The following is a 12685-nucleotide window of genomic DNA, read 5'->3' as shown; positions in this document are numbered from 1 at the left end:
CTTAACGCCCATAAAAATCATGTTGTATATAATATGCCAGGTAACCAAGATGAAGAGATGAATCTTCTGCTTTCTCTTTTGTTGATGAGTCTTCCCCATTCAAGTAATTCTCCTGCACTGCTATGATGTGCTGAAATCAACATGCAAAGTGGATCCACATGCAGATGTGGACATGGTTTTGTGGTGGACTTGGCAGTGCTAGGTTAACGGTTGGACTTGATAATCTTAACAGTGTTTTCCAACCTAAATGATCCTATGATTCTATGATCTGCCTCAATTCAACCTACAAAGCCCCTATGAGTGATTTTATATATGGGGGGTGTGATGGACCAGTGCAAAATAGTGAACAGCAGAGACCAGGCTCTGACCCACAACTCTTAAAGAAAGTACCTGAACAACCCTAAGAATTAAGTTGATGGTTTAAGTCCACAGACTTTTTACACTTAGGTCTGCAATACCTACTCTAATACTTTTTATATCCTTTTCCATATAGCGGTTTTATTCCAGTCTGGCACCTGTGAATATAATGCTACAGTAACAAATTTCTAGCACTGACCAACACAGAGAAAAAGTAAACAGAGTTTCAGGCTCCTGGGCAATTATGATAGATAAATAAAGCAAGGATAATTCATAGAACTCTGAAAAAATCTTGAATTTCTTTAAAACCAATAGTGCACAACAAATGAAATAAAAGATGCAAAGCTAAAGTCGCCAAACAACGCAGCGGGTATCAGATCTCACAGCCCAGAGTCTAAGGGATACTCCAAGCCACTCCATGACAAATGTAAGCAATAGGACAGTGGGATGTGAAGTAGTATGATAGATGGCTGCTGGAGGGCAGGAGAAATAGGTCCCTGGGTTGCCCAGGAGCCCAAAATGACATCTCATGACCAGATTAATTTTTTCAGACTGCATTATCACTTTGCTTGTGTTCCTAATTTTGTAATTCATTGAGTTATAATGGAACATAACCAAGAATATCCCATAATCTTCAAATTTCAGGTATGTAATGCTATTTCATGAACAAATTGCTCTACACTTACTCCAAATTTACCTAGGTTGTTATTATTCACCATGGAAGTATTTCCAGTGGCTAGTTCTCCCCATCAATAGCTATTAGTCAAGGTGACACAGGAAGTGTTGAAATGGCAGATCTTGTTAGAACACTAATATTATTGAGACAGAAGTTAATAATTCTGCAAGTTAACTTTATGACCAATTAATCATACAATCTGATGAGTGCTGGAGGCACTCTATTACAGATGCATGTCCTAATTTACCTGCACTAAAGCACACCTCAGCAAGATAACTTTGTTGTGGAAATACAAAGCAATAAAATGGGGAGCTGAAAGAAACTCTTTTCAACTACCAGGAATTCAGGTTATGAAAGAAAAATCTTTTGCATTTAGTTTTTGCATTGCAATTCAGTGTCTCTCTTACCTCCATGGGAAATGCCTTAAAATTAACTGTGTGTTCCGAACCACGCTGATTTTCTCTCCCCCAGTGAAATCGAACATCATGTAGTTCAAACTCATGTCCTCGAGGTAATGGTCCCCCTATTAACACTGGGAAAGAAGACAAATGGTAAGGAAGTTGGTTTTCAAAGCAGAGAAGCCACTGAATATATTCTCCAAATACAATGCGGAAATTGCTGCAAGCTTCTTTATTATAAACAGTACTAGAGAAGGGAAGAGTAAAGTTGACAGAGTTGGTATCTTCACTTTTGAAATACCATGCCAGTAGAGAACCTGAATTCAGGCAGTTGCAACCAACAGTGTAATTGCTATCATGCTGCACTCTTTGTTTTATGAGGTAGAACAGCTGGTCATAACACAAAATACAAAACATTGTACCTTTATCAGTCACAACAGTGAATATGTTTATTGCACTTATCAAGACAGTACCTGTGTGCTCTAAACAGATGGCAGGGGTTCTAAACTGAACTGGCAACTACCTTCAACTTTTCCAGATGCTTAATCTCCATCACCTGTATTTGCTATCAGTCACAGAAACTAGTAGAAAGCTTTTGACTGCCAATATTTTGGTAGGCAAAGGTTCTCAGGCATATACCACCTATCAAGCCTCTGAGATACAGAATGCTTCCATATCCAAATATAATCAACCTACACACAGTAGCAACAACATAGCTCATTTACTTAAAAACAACTTCTAGGCAGCCATGGTTTGGTTTGTTTAGGGTTTTTTTTACCTCGTTTTTTTAAATATCTGGTATTTCTTAAAAAACTTCTGCCCACAATTGCTACACATACACACAAAACAAAAATATTTAGTAGCTTGATACTTGCACACTAATAGAGACTTCCACCATAAGTAGTAAAAGCAAGCAACTGTACCTTGTGAGGCCAAATCTACTCTGGAATTAACCAATGGAACCTTTTGCCCTGGCATTTCTGAATCTGCTTCAGACCAAATATTATTCCACAAGCTGTAGGGAACTTCCCCCTGAAATCACTGAATATTGGCTTCTAGTTAAGGATGGATCTTACTTGAGCGCATTCACAGTCTTCCCCAGAATCCATTAAATTATAGCTTACATTTCATAGACTTTGAATGAATCTTTTACAATCTCAGATGATTGATACAGATTAGTTAATTGCATAACCTACAGCTTTAGGGAATTAAAGTTACATAACATAAAGTTCTTTTGACACGCAAAACTAAACAGCCTTAGTTTAGAGCACAAGGCACAGTACACGACTAAAACATAATTTAACAATGAAAACATATTGCAACTGTACAAACACAAAAGCAAATGTACAGAACTATAAAAAAAACTGAAAGAAAACTGATCAGTTACAGGTTTCATAAGCAATTACACTGGAGAAACAAGTAAAATATTCCAATTAATCCTCCTTTAATAACTTTAATAACTAATAACTAATAACATAACTAATCTAACCAGCTACAAATGTAGTTATAGATCCAGATTAAACTTGCTACATCTGTATTCTATTTGTACCTATATCCTACAGGGAAAACCTACAGATCTGGTGAACATTGCGGGAAACAACAAACTGAAGTATTTGGGGAAATCTGAACAAATAAAAAGAAACATGATATTCTTTAGTGTTATTTCTTAGGACAACAGAACATTTTCTCTGTTTTAAAATCCTGTTCCTAGAGACAGTGCAACCAGAATAAATGTTCTCTATATGATGCAGTTCTAGAACTCCAGGAGCTTCAAAGAGTTTATTTCTGAGTCTTAAATTATAACACTGATCCCGCGACAAATGTATTTCAATGCATGAAGCATGTTTATCTCTCCTTTGCCTCTCCTCCAATCTTGATCCTTGTCAATGCATGAAAAATGTTTAACTTCACTTTGCCTTTCAGCAGGTTTTGATCCTCAGTAGAAAATTATTCTGAAACCAACATCCACTGTGCAATCCACTGCTGGCTTAAGAGAAGGTTCTTTGTTAGTAGGATTTTCTCTAAAGTATTTTTCAGTACACAATTCCATTACACAGTTGGTCATGCTTCTTCCACCTAATGCATAACACATGTACGATGATCAAACTGGAGGCAGCCTGCAAAAATGTTTGCAATTAAATAATGAGAAGGATTTGGGAATTCCAGATGGACTGTGTGTCCTGAATTAAAGGATAAAATCAATCACCAGTAATGACAAATTGATTTCTAATATGTATCTTAATCAGTTTTTTTCCACGAAGAAGTTTTGCATTGACTGTTAGCATTACAATAGATGAGGATCTCTTGCACATTAATTGGACAGAGTTTCAAAAGTATTTAGTGCTCTACAGTTCCCATTAAAATAATCTGGCTAAATGGATTTGTCATCAGAGATCCCCTGTGAGGAAAAGAAGCTGCAGGATTTTCCGCAATCCCTGAAAATTGGCCAAAATACTAGGTCAAACACAGCTTATTAACTCTTCTCTTCTTGGCTGGGATAACATTGTCTTCCCCCTCAAAGAAATGGAAAAATTATCCCCAGTTTACAAATGGAGAATGAGACATTATGGAACATGGAATCTAAAGGAAAGCTGAAATTAAAACAAGATTTCCTAAATCATAATTCCATACCTCTGTTGTAAACTTTTATTCTATCTCACATTTTCTTATATTTGAGGATGCATCAGTCTGGCATCACACTGCATTCAAATTTAAAAAGAAGCACTTCCCTCTCCTAAGTCTCCAATGGTTTTGCACATGCATTTTGGTGTGTTGGTCCCACTAAGTTACAAACTGCCCTTGGGAAGGCAGGGCTCAAGGAGTTGCACTGTGGCATGCAAATTATCATGTTGTTTGCAGTCACTCTCACTTCCTCCACAGGAGAATTTAAGAACCTTCCAGATCCTGCAGAGAGAACCTTACTCCCTGGGAAAAGAGCTCTGCTTCTGATGAAGGCAGTAAAACTGACTGGAAGAACAAAATTTCTGTCCTGTTGGAAATCTGTGCAATTTTATGGAAAGAAATATTCTGTGTTAGAATAATACATGGAATTTGTCATAGAAAGGAAAATGTAAAATAAAGCATCACCGTCAATAAAATAAGAAACCCTTCCTTTTTAAAAAATTCATTGTAACACTGAACTGACTCCCTCACTCTCAGCACAGCTGTAGCTCCAAGGACTACTGGGATCTCCAAAGGAAACAAAAGTTCAAATGCCTCATGGTTTGACAATGTTCAGCTGTTTAAATGCCCCCAGAAGGCTGTTACTAGCTAATACTGGTTAGAATAAGTTGGATGCTCTTCCAAACGCATGGTAAGAACTACCACAGTGATGGAAAGCACAACAGACTTTTTTCTCCCTAATTTCTTGACAGCTGTCTCCTTCACACAGAAGAGTTTACCCAGATGAAAGATCTCAATGAGACACTGCAATTTCACTTAAGCAGGAATTGGTATTTTTATTATTTGCTTCTGATTCTCATTTGATGAATGACACCAAAAAAAAACCCTTTAAGGAATGAGGACTGCTTTGCTACCTGCTCTTCATCAATATTGTAAGCATGTATAACTGGAGTATCTAGCTTAAGCTTCCCAGTTCCGTAGTTAGTATTCAGAACCCACTCCCATCAATGGAAAAAGTTCTTTTAACTTGGACAGTCTTTGGACCAAGGCCAAATTTTTCCAGCTGTACAATAGTTGGGCATCACACTGTCTTAGCAGTAGTCTGGACTGCTTCTGACTGCAGACAGCTGTTAGTGCCAGTGAATTAGATGACACCACTATAAGAGGAAATTCTAGGTATGCTCTGAAGCAATCTGGCTGACCATCATCCGGAGTTTGGCACTGAAACTTGCATCTCCCATTGCAAAGCTTGCTCCTTCTCCTACTGAAGTCAACAGCAACACTCTTACCAGCACAGCCCATGTCGAACGAGCTGCTGGGAGCAGTTGCTGTTCCCATACTCCGGGACACAAGCACAGCCGGTCTCAAGGCAACCCAAGCTTTAGGGGGAAAGCAAAGGCCGTGTTTCACCGTACCTGATTTTGACTTCAGGGCAATCTGAATCGAATGCCCATCGTTGATCACTTCACAGTCACGACATACTACGTAGTTTGGTGACAGACGAACTTCCAGGAGCGAGGGGTCGTATTTAGCTTCTCTCGAGTTCAGGTTAATAGGCGATTGATACTCCCCGTTAGCATCGGGGAAAATCAGCCCCCACTCCACGCCTGAGGCACAAGGGAAAGATGTTAACGGGGACAACCGGCGGCTTCCGGGACAGCCGGACCCTGCCGCCCGCCCCGCTGCTACCCATCGGAGCTGGCGCTGCGCCTCCGCCGCCCCCCGCTGCCTTCCCGCAGGCGGCCACGGACCCGCCGCCCGCTGCGGGCCGGCGTTTCCCTGCTCGGGGCGGCCAGAGGCCGATTTTCCTCTGCTCCGCTACCCAAGTCCTGTCACGGCCACCTCCTCCTCCCCTTCATCGGCCACGGAGAAAGTTTGTCCCCAGCAGCGCCGCCGCCGCCCGCTCCTCACCTTCCTCGTAACCCCACTCCGGAGCCTCCTCCCTGCGCTGGACGGGCTCGTCGCCCTCGATAAGGCTCCTGTCGGCCATGGGCGGACGCCCTGCAAGGAGCCCCGTGTGCGTGCGTGAGTGTGTGTGAGGGGCGAGGCGGGCTGCCTGCGCTCCGCGCCGTGCCTCGGCCCTCCCCCCTCCCGCGGGTGTCGTCGTGTGGTGGAGCAGGAGCGCCGGGCGGGCCCCGGGAGCCTGTCGCTGTCCCAGCGGCGCGGCGAGGTGAGGCGAGGCGAGGAGAGGTGGGCGAGGGGTAAAGGTGATGGATGGTGGAGAGGGCACCGGGCGACCACGGGAGCTGATGTCCCCCGGGCCTCTGCTCCCCGGTCCTCCGCTCCCCGGTCCTCCCGGCGTCTTCCTCGCCTCCCCTGCGGGCTGCTCCCCTCGCCTGGGTGAGGGCTTCCGCATCTCCCGCTGCCCCTCGGGCTAGGCACAGGAGGTCTGTACCCGCGGGGACACCCGGTGGGGGCAGCTTCAAGCAAGGGGAAGGACAAAGCCCTGCCCTTAGAGAGGAACAGCCCAGGCATGGGTACAGGCTGGGAGCCACCAGCTGGGAAGCAGCTTGGCAGAGAAGGGCCTGTGGGACCTGGTGGGCACTAAACTGACCGTGAGTCAGCCATGTGCCCTTGCCGTAAAGAACATGAATGGTACCGGGCTGCATTAGGCAAAGCGATAACAGCAGGTGGAGACAGGTGATCCTGCTGCTCTGCTCAGCACTGGTGAGGCCACACCTGGGGTGCTGTGTCCAGTTCTGGGCTCCCCAGTACAAGAGAGCTGTAGAGGTACTGGAGAGAGTCCAGCACAAGGCCATGAAGATGGTTAAAGGACTGGAGCACCTCTCCTGCAAGGAAAGGCTAAGAGAGCTGGGGCTGTTCAGCCTGGAGAAGAGCAGGTTCAGTGGGATCATATCAATATGTACAAATACCTAAAGGGAAGATGTAAAGAGGATGGAGCCAAGTCTTTTTCTGTGGTGCCCAGTGACAGCACAAACTGAAACATGGCAAGTTCCCTCTGAACATCAGGAAACACTTTTTGCTGTAAGAGTGACCGAGCACTGGCACTGGTTGCCCCGGGATGTTGTAGAGTCTCCAGACCAGGAGACACTCACCTAAACACGGTCCTGGGGAACTTGCTCTGGTTGAGCAGGTCATTTGAACAAGGTGATCTCCAGACATACCTTCCAGTCTCAGCCATTCTGCAATTCTGAGGTTCCTCTTCACACCACAGAACTCTGCCCCTTCTAAAGAGGGACGGAGGCCCTCAATGAGGATAAGGGAGCCACTGAGTAAGTGTGGGAGTTCATCTCTGTCGCTTCTGTTCTGAAGAAGGGTTGTGGCCTCCACACTTTTTACAGTGACCCCTTCATTTAGGCCACGTCCAGGAGTGTGGCTTCAACTTCTCCTGCAGAATATACAAGATGTAGTGTTGGCCCGGGAGTAGAAATTACCACCACTGTGAGACAGAAGTAGAGGGAGGACTTAGCTGGAATGTCATTAACGGAACAAGAGAGTACTGGCTCATGAGCTGTGTGCAAGGTGAAAAGAAAATAGGACAAAAGAAGTAGAATGTGCTGGGTTGTTTTTTTTTAAGATCAGAACAGAAACAGATTTCCTTCTGCAGGACCATTACTTATGATCTTCACAACTGATGACTGAAAGGAATATATACTATGAAAACAAACTGTAACAGTGGTGCAGCTTACTGAGACAAAAAAGCAAATAGGCATATTTCCTCATATAATGATCACCTGACAGCAGTACAAACAGAAACATCATATTTTTGAACATGAATTTTAGTCAAATAAGAGATCATGTTGCATATACATACCCGTCTCCCGTACCAAACTGGGTTTATTGGTTAAGTTCTGTCCTCTAATTGCTTCTTAAATACACACTAGTTGTTTCTATTAATGTCAGTCTATTTGAATCATTGCTCAACCACATGGGGAAAAAACAAACATTCCCCTAAATCATAACTGATTCTGTTCCATCTGACTGGAAATTAATTTTCATCTTCAAACAGAGTCTCACATTTTGAAAAACAACAGTCCTAGGAGGCTGGGTTCATTCCTGTACTCCTTGAAGCACAGTACTTCATTCATGCCCTTTATTAAGTCCTTTCCTGCAGTAGCTTTCCTGTGGGACATCTGTTCTAGAATTTCATCCTTATGAGGGGCAACATTATCAGACCTGCAAGTTCCTGTTTTGCAATAAATACTTTTTGTGGCTTTCCATAATTTTCATGGCTTCCATTCATTACTGAACTTAAGAACTAAGCTACTTATACTTGTTGCCCTTCCTTTTAACCTTTCAATTCTTTCCATACCTCTCTGCAAAATTAGGCATAGCAGGTAAAGTCTTAATGAATGGCTGGCATTTCTTTATTCCCATATGTCTGCTGAGTTGTTTTCTATGCAAATATCCTATTTCTTCCATAGCTTCTGTCAGGCATAGCATGATCTAATCAGCAGATTATATTCCACTGAAGATTCCTACATCTTTAATGGTAAAGTATGTAAGTAACAAAGGAGTTCAAGGGTATGTCTCCACAATGAAATGGAGCACAGGACAGAGACTTCGCATTTGACTCCAACAGCAAACATGGATATTGACCTGACCAATCTCTATACAAACCAACTCATTCATTTATGGACCCAGCTTCAACTAAAAGGATTGAGACAGTCAGATGGAGACTGTGGCATAATTTGAGACTTGTTCAAGATCAGTGGGATTTTTTCTCCTTTAATGATGTAGATACTCTTGAAAGTGTTGTACTCTCTCAGGCTGGTGTTGTTCCTATGTATAGTAGGCTGAGAGCGCCCTATGCACTGCCCTTTGACACATACTGATGTACTGTGCAGTCATCAATAAACACTCACTGTTGCAATATTGTTACCTGGTACAGTTGTCCCAAGGCACCCATATCCACTTTACAGTCCTTTCTTCTTTAAGTGTGCTCTTCTTGGGGATCGCATGGTTTGTGCCAGCCATTCTCTGTTCCATCTCTCTCTTAAACTGACTTTATATCAATCTTTAGAAACTTTAATACCAGCCATCTAAAGTTTATGTTTGTGTAGAAGCTCCCAATAGTTGGCTTTATTATGAAAGGATATTAAATATGTAATACATGTAAATACACTCTTTATTCTGTAAAAATGCATTGCTTGTGGTGTTTGCTACCTTGGCTCAATATACTGAAAAATCTGAGAGGAGGCGTAGTGATGGCCCTCAAGCTAATATCAGATTGATGGGTAAAAAATAGGAGAAGCCCAGCCAGCATGACCTTTGTAAGTGGCATGGCACCTCACCAGTAAAAGCAGGAGCAGCTCACCTCTCTCCTGAATCACAGTTCAGCCTTTAATTCTGTGGAACATGCTGACTTCTTGTTTAATTGGGATTAGTATTCACATCCTTTCATGATACCAGGAAAAAAAAGTCCAGGCACAGATCCAAAGTTTAACAGTTCCTCTTTGAACTCAGAGGACAGTAGTTCAGAGGCAGCAAAGACTCTGACATCCCCTTTTGTGAAATGAGAAATGGCTTTTTGAAATATGTTTGGTATAATATTAATCCTGGTGAGGTTGCAAACAACTATTTTGTATTTCCTATGTCTAGATGTAATTATTAATATTTTTATACAGTTACTGATTTGTTTTCAAAAGACATTATACCTTCCCTAAATACCTTTAAATGTGTATACTGGCCTGAAACAAAATTCTGCATCCAAACACTGAAATTTGCATGTGTAAGTTGTCGTTAATGACTAGCAACTTCTTTTTAAGAGGTTACATTTCAACAACTGTATTTATTGCTTTTACCAATCTGAAAGGAAGATTCCAATGCAGGGAACTGTACAGGTTGCTAATGTCCGGCTGGAGACCAGTAACGAGTGGTGTCCCTCAGGGATCGGTGTTGGGACCGGTCTTGTTCAACATCTTCGTCGCTGACATGGACAGTGGCATTGAGTGCGGCCTCAGCAAGTTTGCTGATGACACCAAGCTGTATGGTTCAGTTGATACGCTGGAGGGAAGGAATGCCATCCAGAGGGACCTTGACACACTTGTGAGGTGGGCTGATGCCAACCTCATGAAGTTTAACCATGACAAGTGCAAGGTCCTACACCTGGGTCGGAGCAATCCCAGGCACAGCTACAGGCTGGGCAGAGAAGAGATTCAGAGCAGCCCAAGGAGAAGGACTTGGGGGTGTTGGTTGATGAGAAAATGAACATGGGCAGGCAGTGTGCGCTCGCAGCCCAGAAAGCCAACCGTATCCTGGGCTGCATCAAAAGGAGCGTGACCATCAGGTCGAAGGAGGTGATCCTGCCCCTCTACTCTGCTCTCGTGAGACCTCACTTGGAGCATTGTGTGCAGTTCTGGTGTCTTCAGCATAAAAAGGACATGGAACTGTTGGAACAAGTCCAGAGAAGGGCCGTGAGGATGATCAGGGGACTGGAGCATCTCCCATATGAAGACAGGCTGAGGAAGTTGGGGCTGTTCAGCCTGGAGAAGAGAAGGCTGCATGGAGACCTCATGGCAGCCTTCCAGTATTTGAAGGGGGCCTATAGGGATGCTGGAGAGGCACTCTTCATTAGGGACTGTAGTGATAGGACAAGGGGTAATAGGTTAAAACTTAAACAGGGGAACTTTAGATTGGATATAAGGAGGAAATTCTTTCCTGTTAGGGTGGTGAGGCAGTGGAATAGGTTGCCCAGGGAGGTTGTGAATGCTCCATCCCTGGCAGTGTTCAAGACCAGGTTGGACGAGGCCTTGGGTGATATGATTTAGCGTAAGGTGTCCCTGCCCATGGCAGGGGGGTTGGAACTAGATGATCTTCAGGTCTTTTCCAAGCCTAACTATTCTATGATTCTATGTCTGCAGGAAAAAGAAAAGAAGAATTACAAGAATTACAAAACTATACATTTTGACCTGCAGGATTCTTTGCAGGCCACAGAACTAAGAGTCACTTCTTAGACGGATGATAAATGCAGACTGTGAGATGATCGTATTTTCTTTCTTACTCACTTTATTACCTTCCTGCCAGCACAGAGTAGTTAAGGGCATGCAGGACTTAATGTTATGATCAGGAGAGAAATAATCTGTGGGGTATTAGAGTATTCCATTTGGGGCAATTTAGAGTCCATTTATGCTTCTCTAAACCAGATCTCAGTTCTTGCCAGGGTGTCCTGGAAGAAAAGGCAATGTCCATATAGCAGCACAGGCAAGTGAAAGGATCAGGAGCGTGTAGCTTTTCCAGGGAAGAGGGCTTTCTGTTTTGCTTCCTGTGTTGGACTAAGGTCGGCCAGCAATCATCTCTCACGTGGTCCATTTTTTATCTTTATTTCTTGCCAGGTTACTCTCTCAAATAAGTTTGATTCTTTTCCAGATTTAGAAGTGTAAGCAGGAAGTTTCTGAATTAGACCATTAAAACACAACCTTCTAAGTAACAAAATTGAAAATCTTTGTGCACGTTTTAAAATGAACTAGTTCTTTACAAGGAATAATATTCCAGTATTCCTGGAATAATATTATTTGCCTATCTTTTTTTTTCTGCAGCTGAAGTAATGTGTTACAAAAAGGAAATGGATGGTTGAGTAGTATAAATAGTCCAAAATGAGAAGGTAAAGAGAGACCAGTTTCAGTAAAGGGGCCATTTATAGTAGAGAGAAACCATTTACAGTTAAGAAGACTGTATGTTTGCAAGTGAGGTTTACACTGGTAAGCGCCATCCTGCAAACACTGCAAAATATGTCAGCTGGATCCCAGTTTCCCTTTACATCCATACTAAAGGGTGGTTTCAGTGGCCTTGTGTGGTTTATGGTCTGCAAGTATAAATTTGTGCTTCTTGCCTTTGGCAGGTAATAGGAGAGCAGGTTCACACTTCACAAGTTTCACTTTACAATATGCATATTTGGGGGAGGAATTAAAAGATCAACACATTGATCTGAAAGTGTGAGCACAAGCTTTTTTTACAGTTCAGATACAAAACTCTTACATGCAAAATTGCATCTGTAAGAGTGCACAAGAAATGAAAGGGGAAAAAAAAGGGGGAACATGCTAATATTTCTAAGCTGATGGGCATATTGGCAAGCATTCTTCCAGTGTTCAAATATGTAACCCAGAACTGTTATGGCTGTCCATGAGAATTCACACATAAAGCTAGAGGACACTACAACAGGATAGCTTCAAGTTCTTTAAAGAAAACCCAAGGAATGGAAAGCCATTTCTAAGGAGAAAAATACCACAGTCAAAAGGGAAGCGGTTCATTAATAAAAAGTACACTGTAATTAAAGGCACACTAAAAAAATAGAGAATAATCCAGTGAAAATTGGAGAATAATCTAGTGTAGTCTCCTGGAGCTTTTCTTTGCCTTAACAAGTACTAGAAATGAAAAAAAAAAAAAAAAATCTGTGAAGAACTATAAAAAAGTAGCAAAGGCAACAGGAATTGCTGATGAAGTAAAGTAAGTACAAAAGTAAAGTGAAATCCTGCAGACAATAGAAGAGTAGAAGGGAAATGACATTCTTTTCCCCTAGTAAGCTAAAAGGAAAAGAGAGATAAAGGATGAAATAGGTTGTCTCTGAAACACAGAATGTAAGTGATAATCAAGAGCCCTGACATGGCAAAAATCCTATGTAAATATTTCTTTAGGAAGGAAGCAGAGCTAAAGATACACCCAGACCCAAATT

General features: G+C 42.5%; 1 protein-coding gene across 3 annotated transcripts in view; it reads right to left on the bottom strand.

Annotated features, from left to right (window-relative positions):
- Positions 1 to 6270, bottom strand: part of CA8 (carbonic anhydrase 8) — a 67267-nt gene extending 60997 nt beyond the window's left edge. Inside the window, exons 1-3 of one of the 3 annotated variants that reach the window (XM_062633326.1) lie at positions 5965 to 6270; positions 5469 to 5660; positions 1441 to 1565 (exon numbers count right to left, since the gene is read on the bottom strand). In XM_062633326.1, coding sequence (XP_062489310.1) covers positions 1441 to 1565; positions 5469 to 5660; positions 5965 to 6043 — 396 coding nt within the window. In that variant the 5' untranslated portion in view covers positions 6044 to 6270. The remainder of the gene's footprint in view (positions 1 to 1440; positions 1566 to 5468; positions 5661 to 5964) is intronic. The other 2 variants (XM_062633325.1, XM_062633324.1) reach the window with 2 other exon arrangements.
- Between the last annotated feature and the right edge of the window lie 6415 nt (positions 6271 to 12685).

Source organism: Pezoporus occidentalis, unplaced genomic scaffold (assembly GCF_034315485.1).
Source record: "Pezoporus occidentalis ecotype Australia unplaced genomic scaffold, CSIRO_AGI_Poc_V1 ctg4, whole genome shotgun sequence".
Lineage (NCBI taxonomy): Eukaryota > Metazoa > Chordata > Aves > Psittaciformes > Psittacidae > Pezoporus > Pezoporus occidentalis.
Note: the sequence above shows the minus strand (reverse complement) of the source record. Positions and strands in the feature narration are given on the sequence as shown.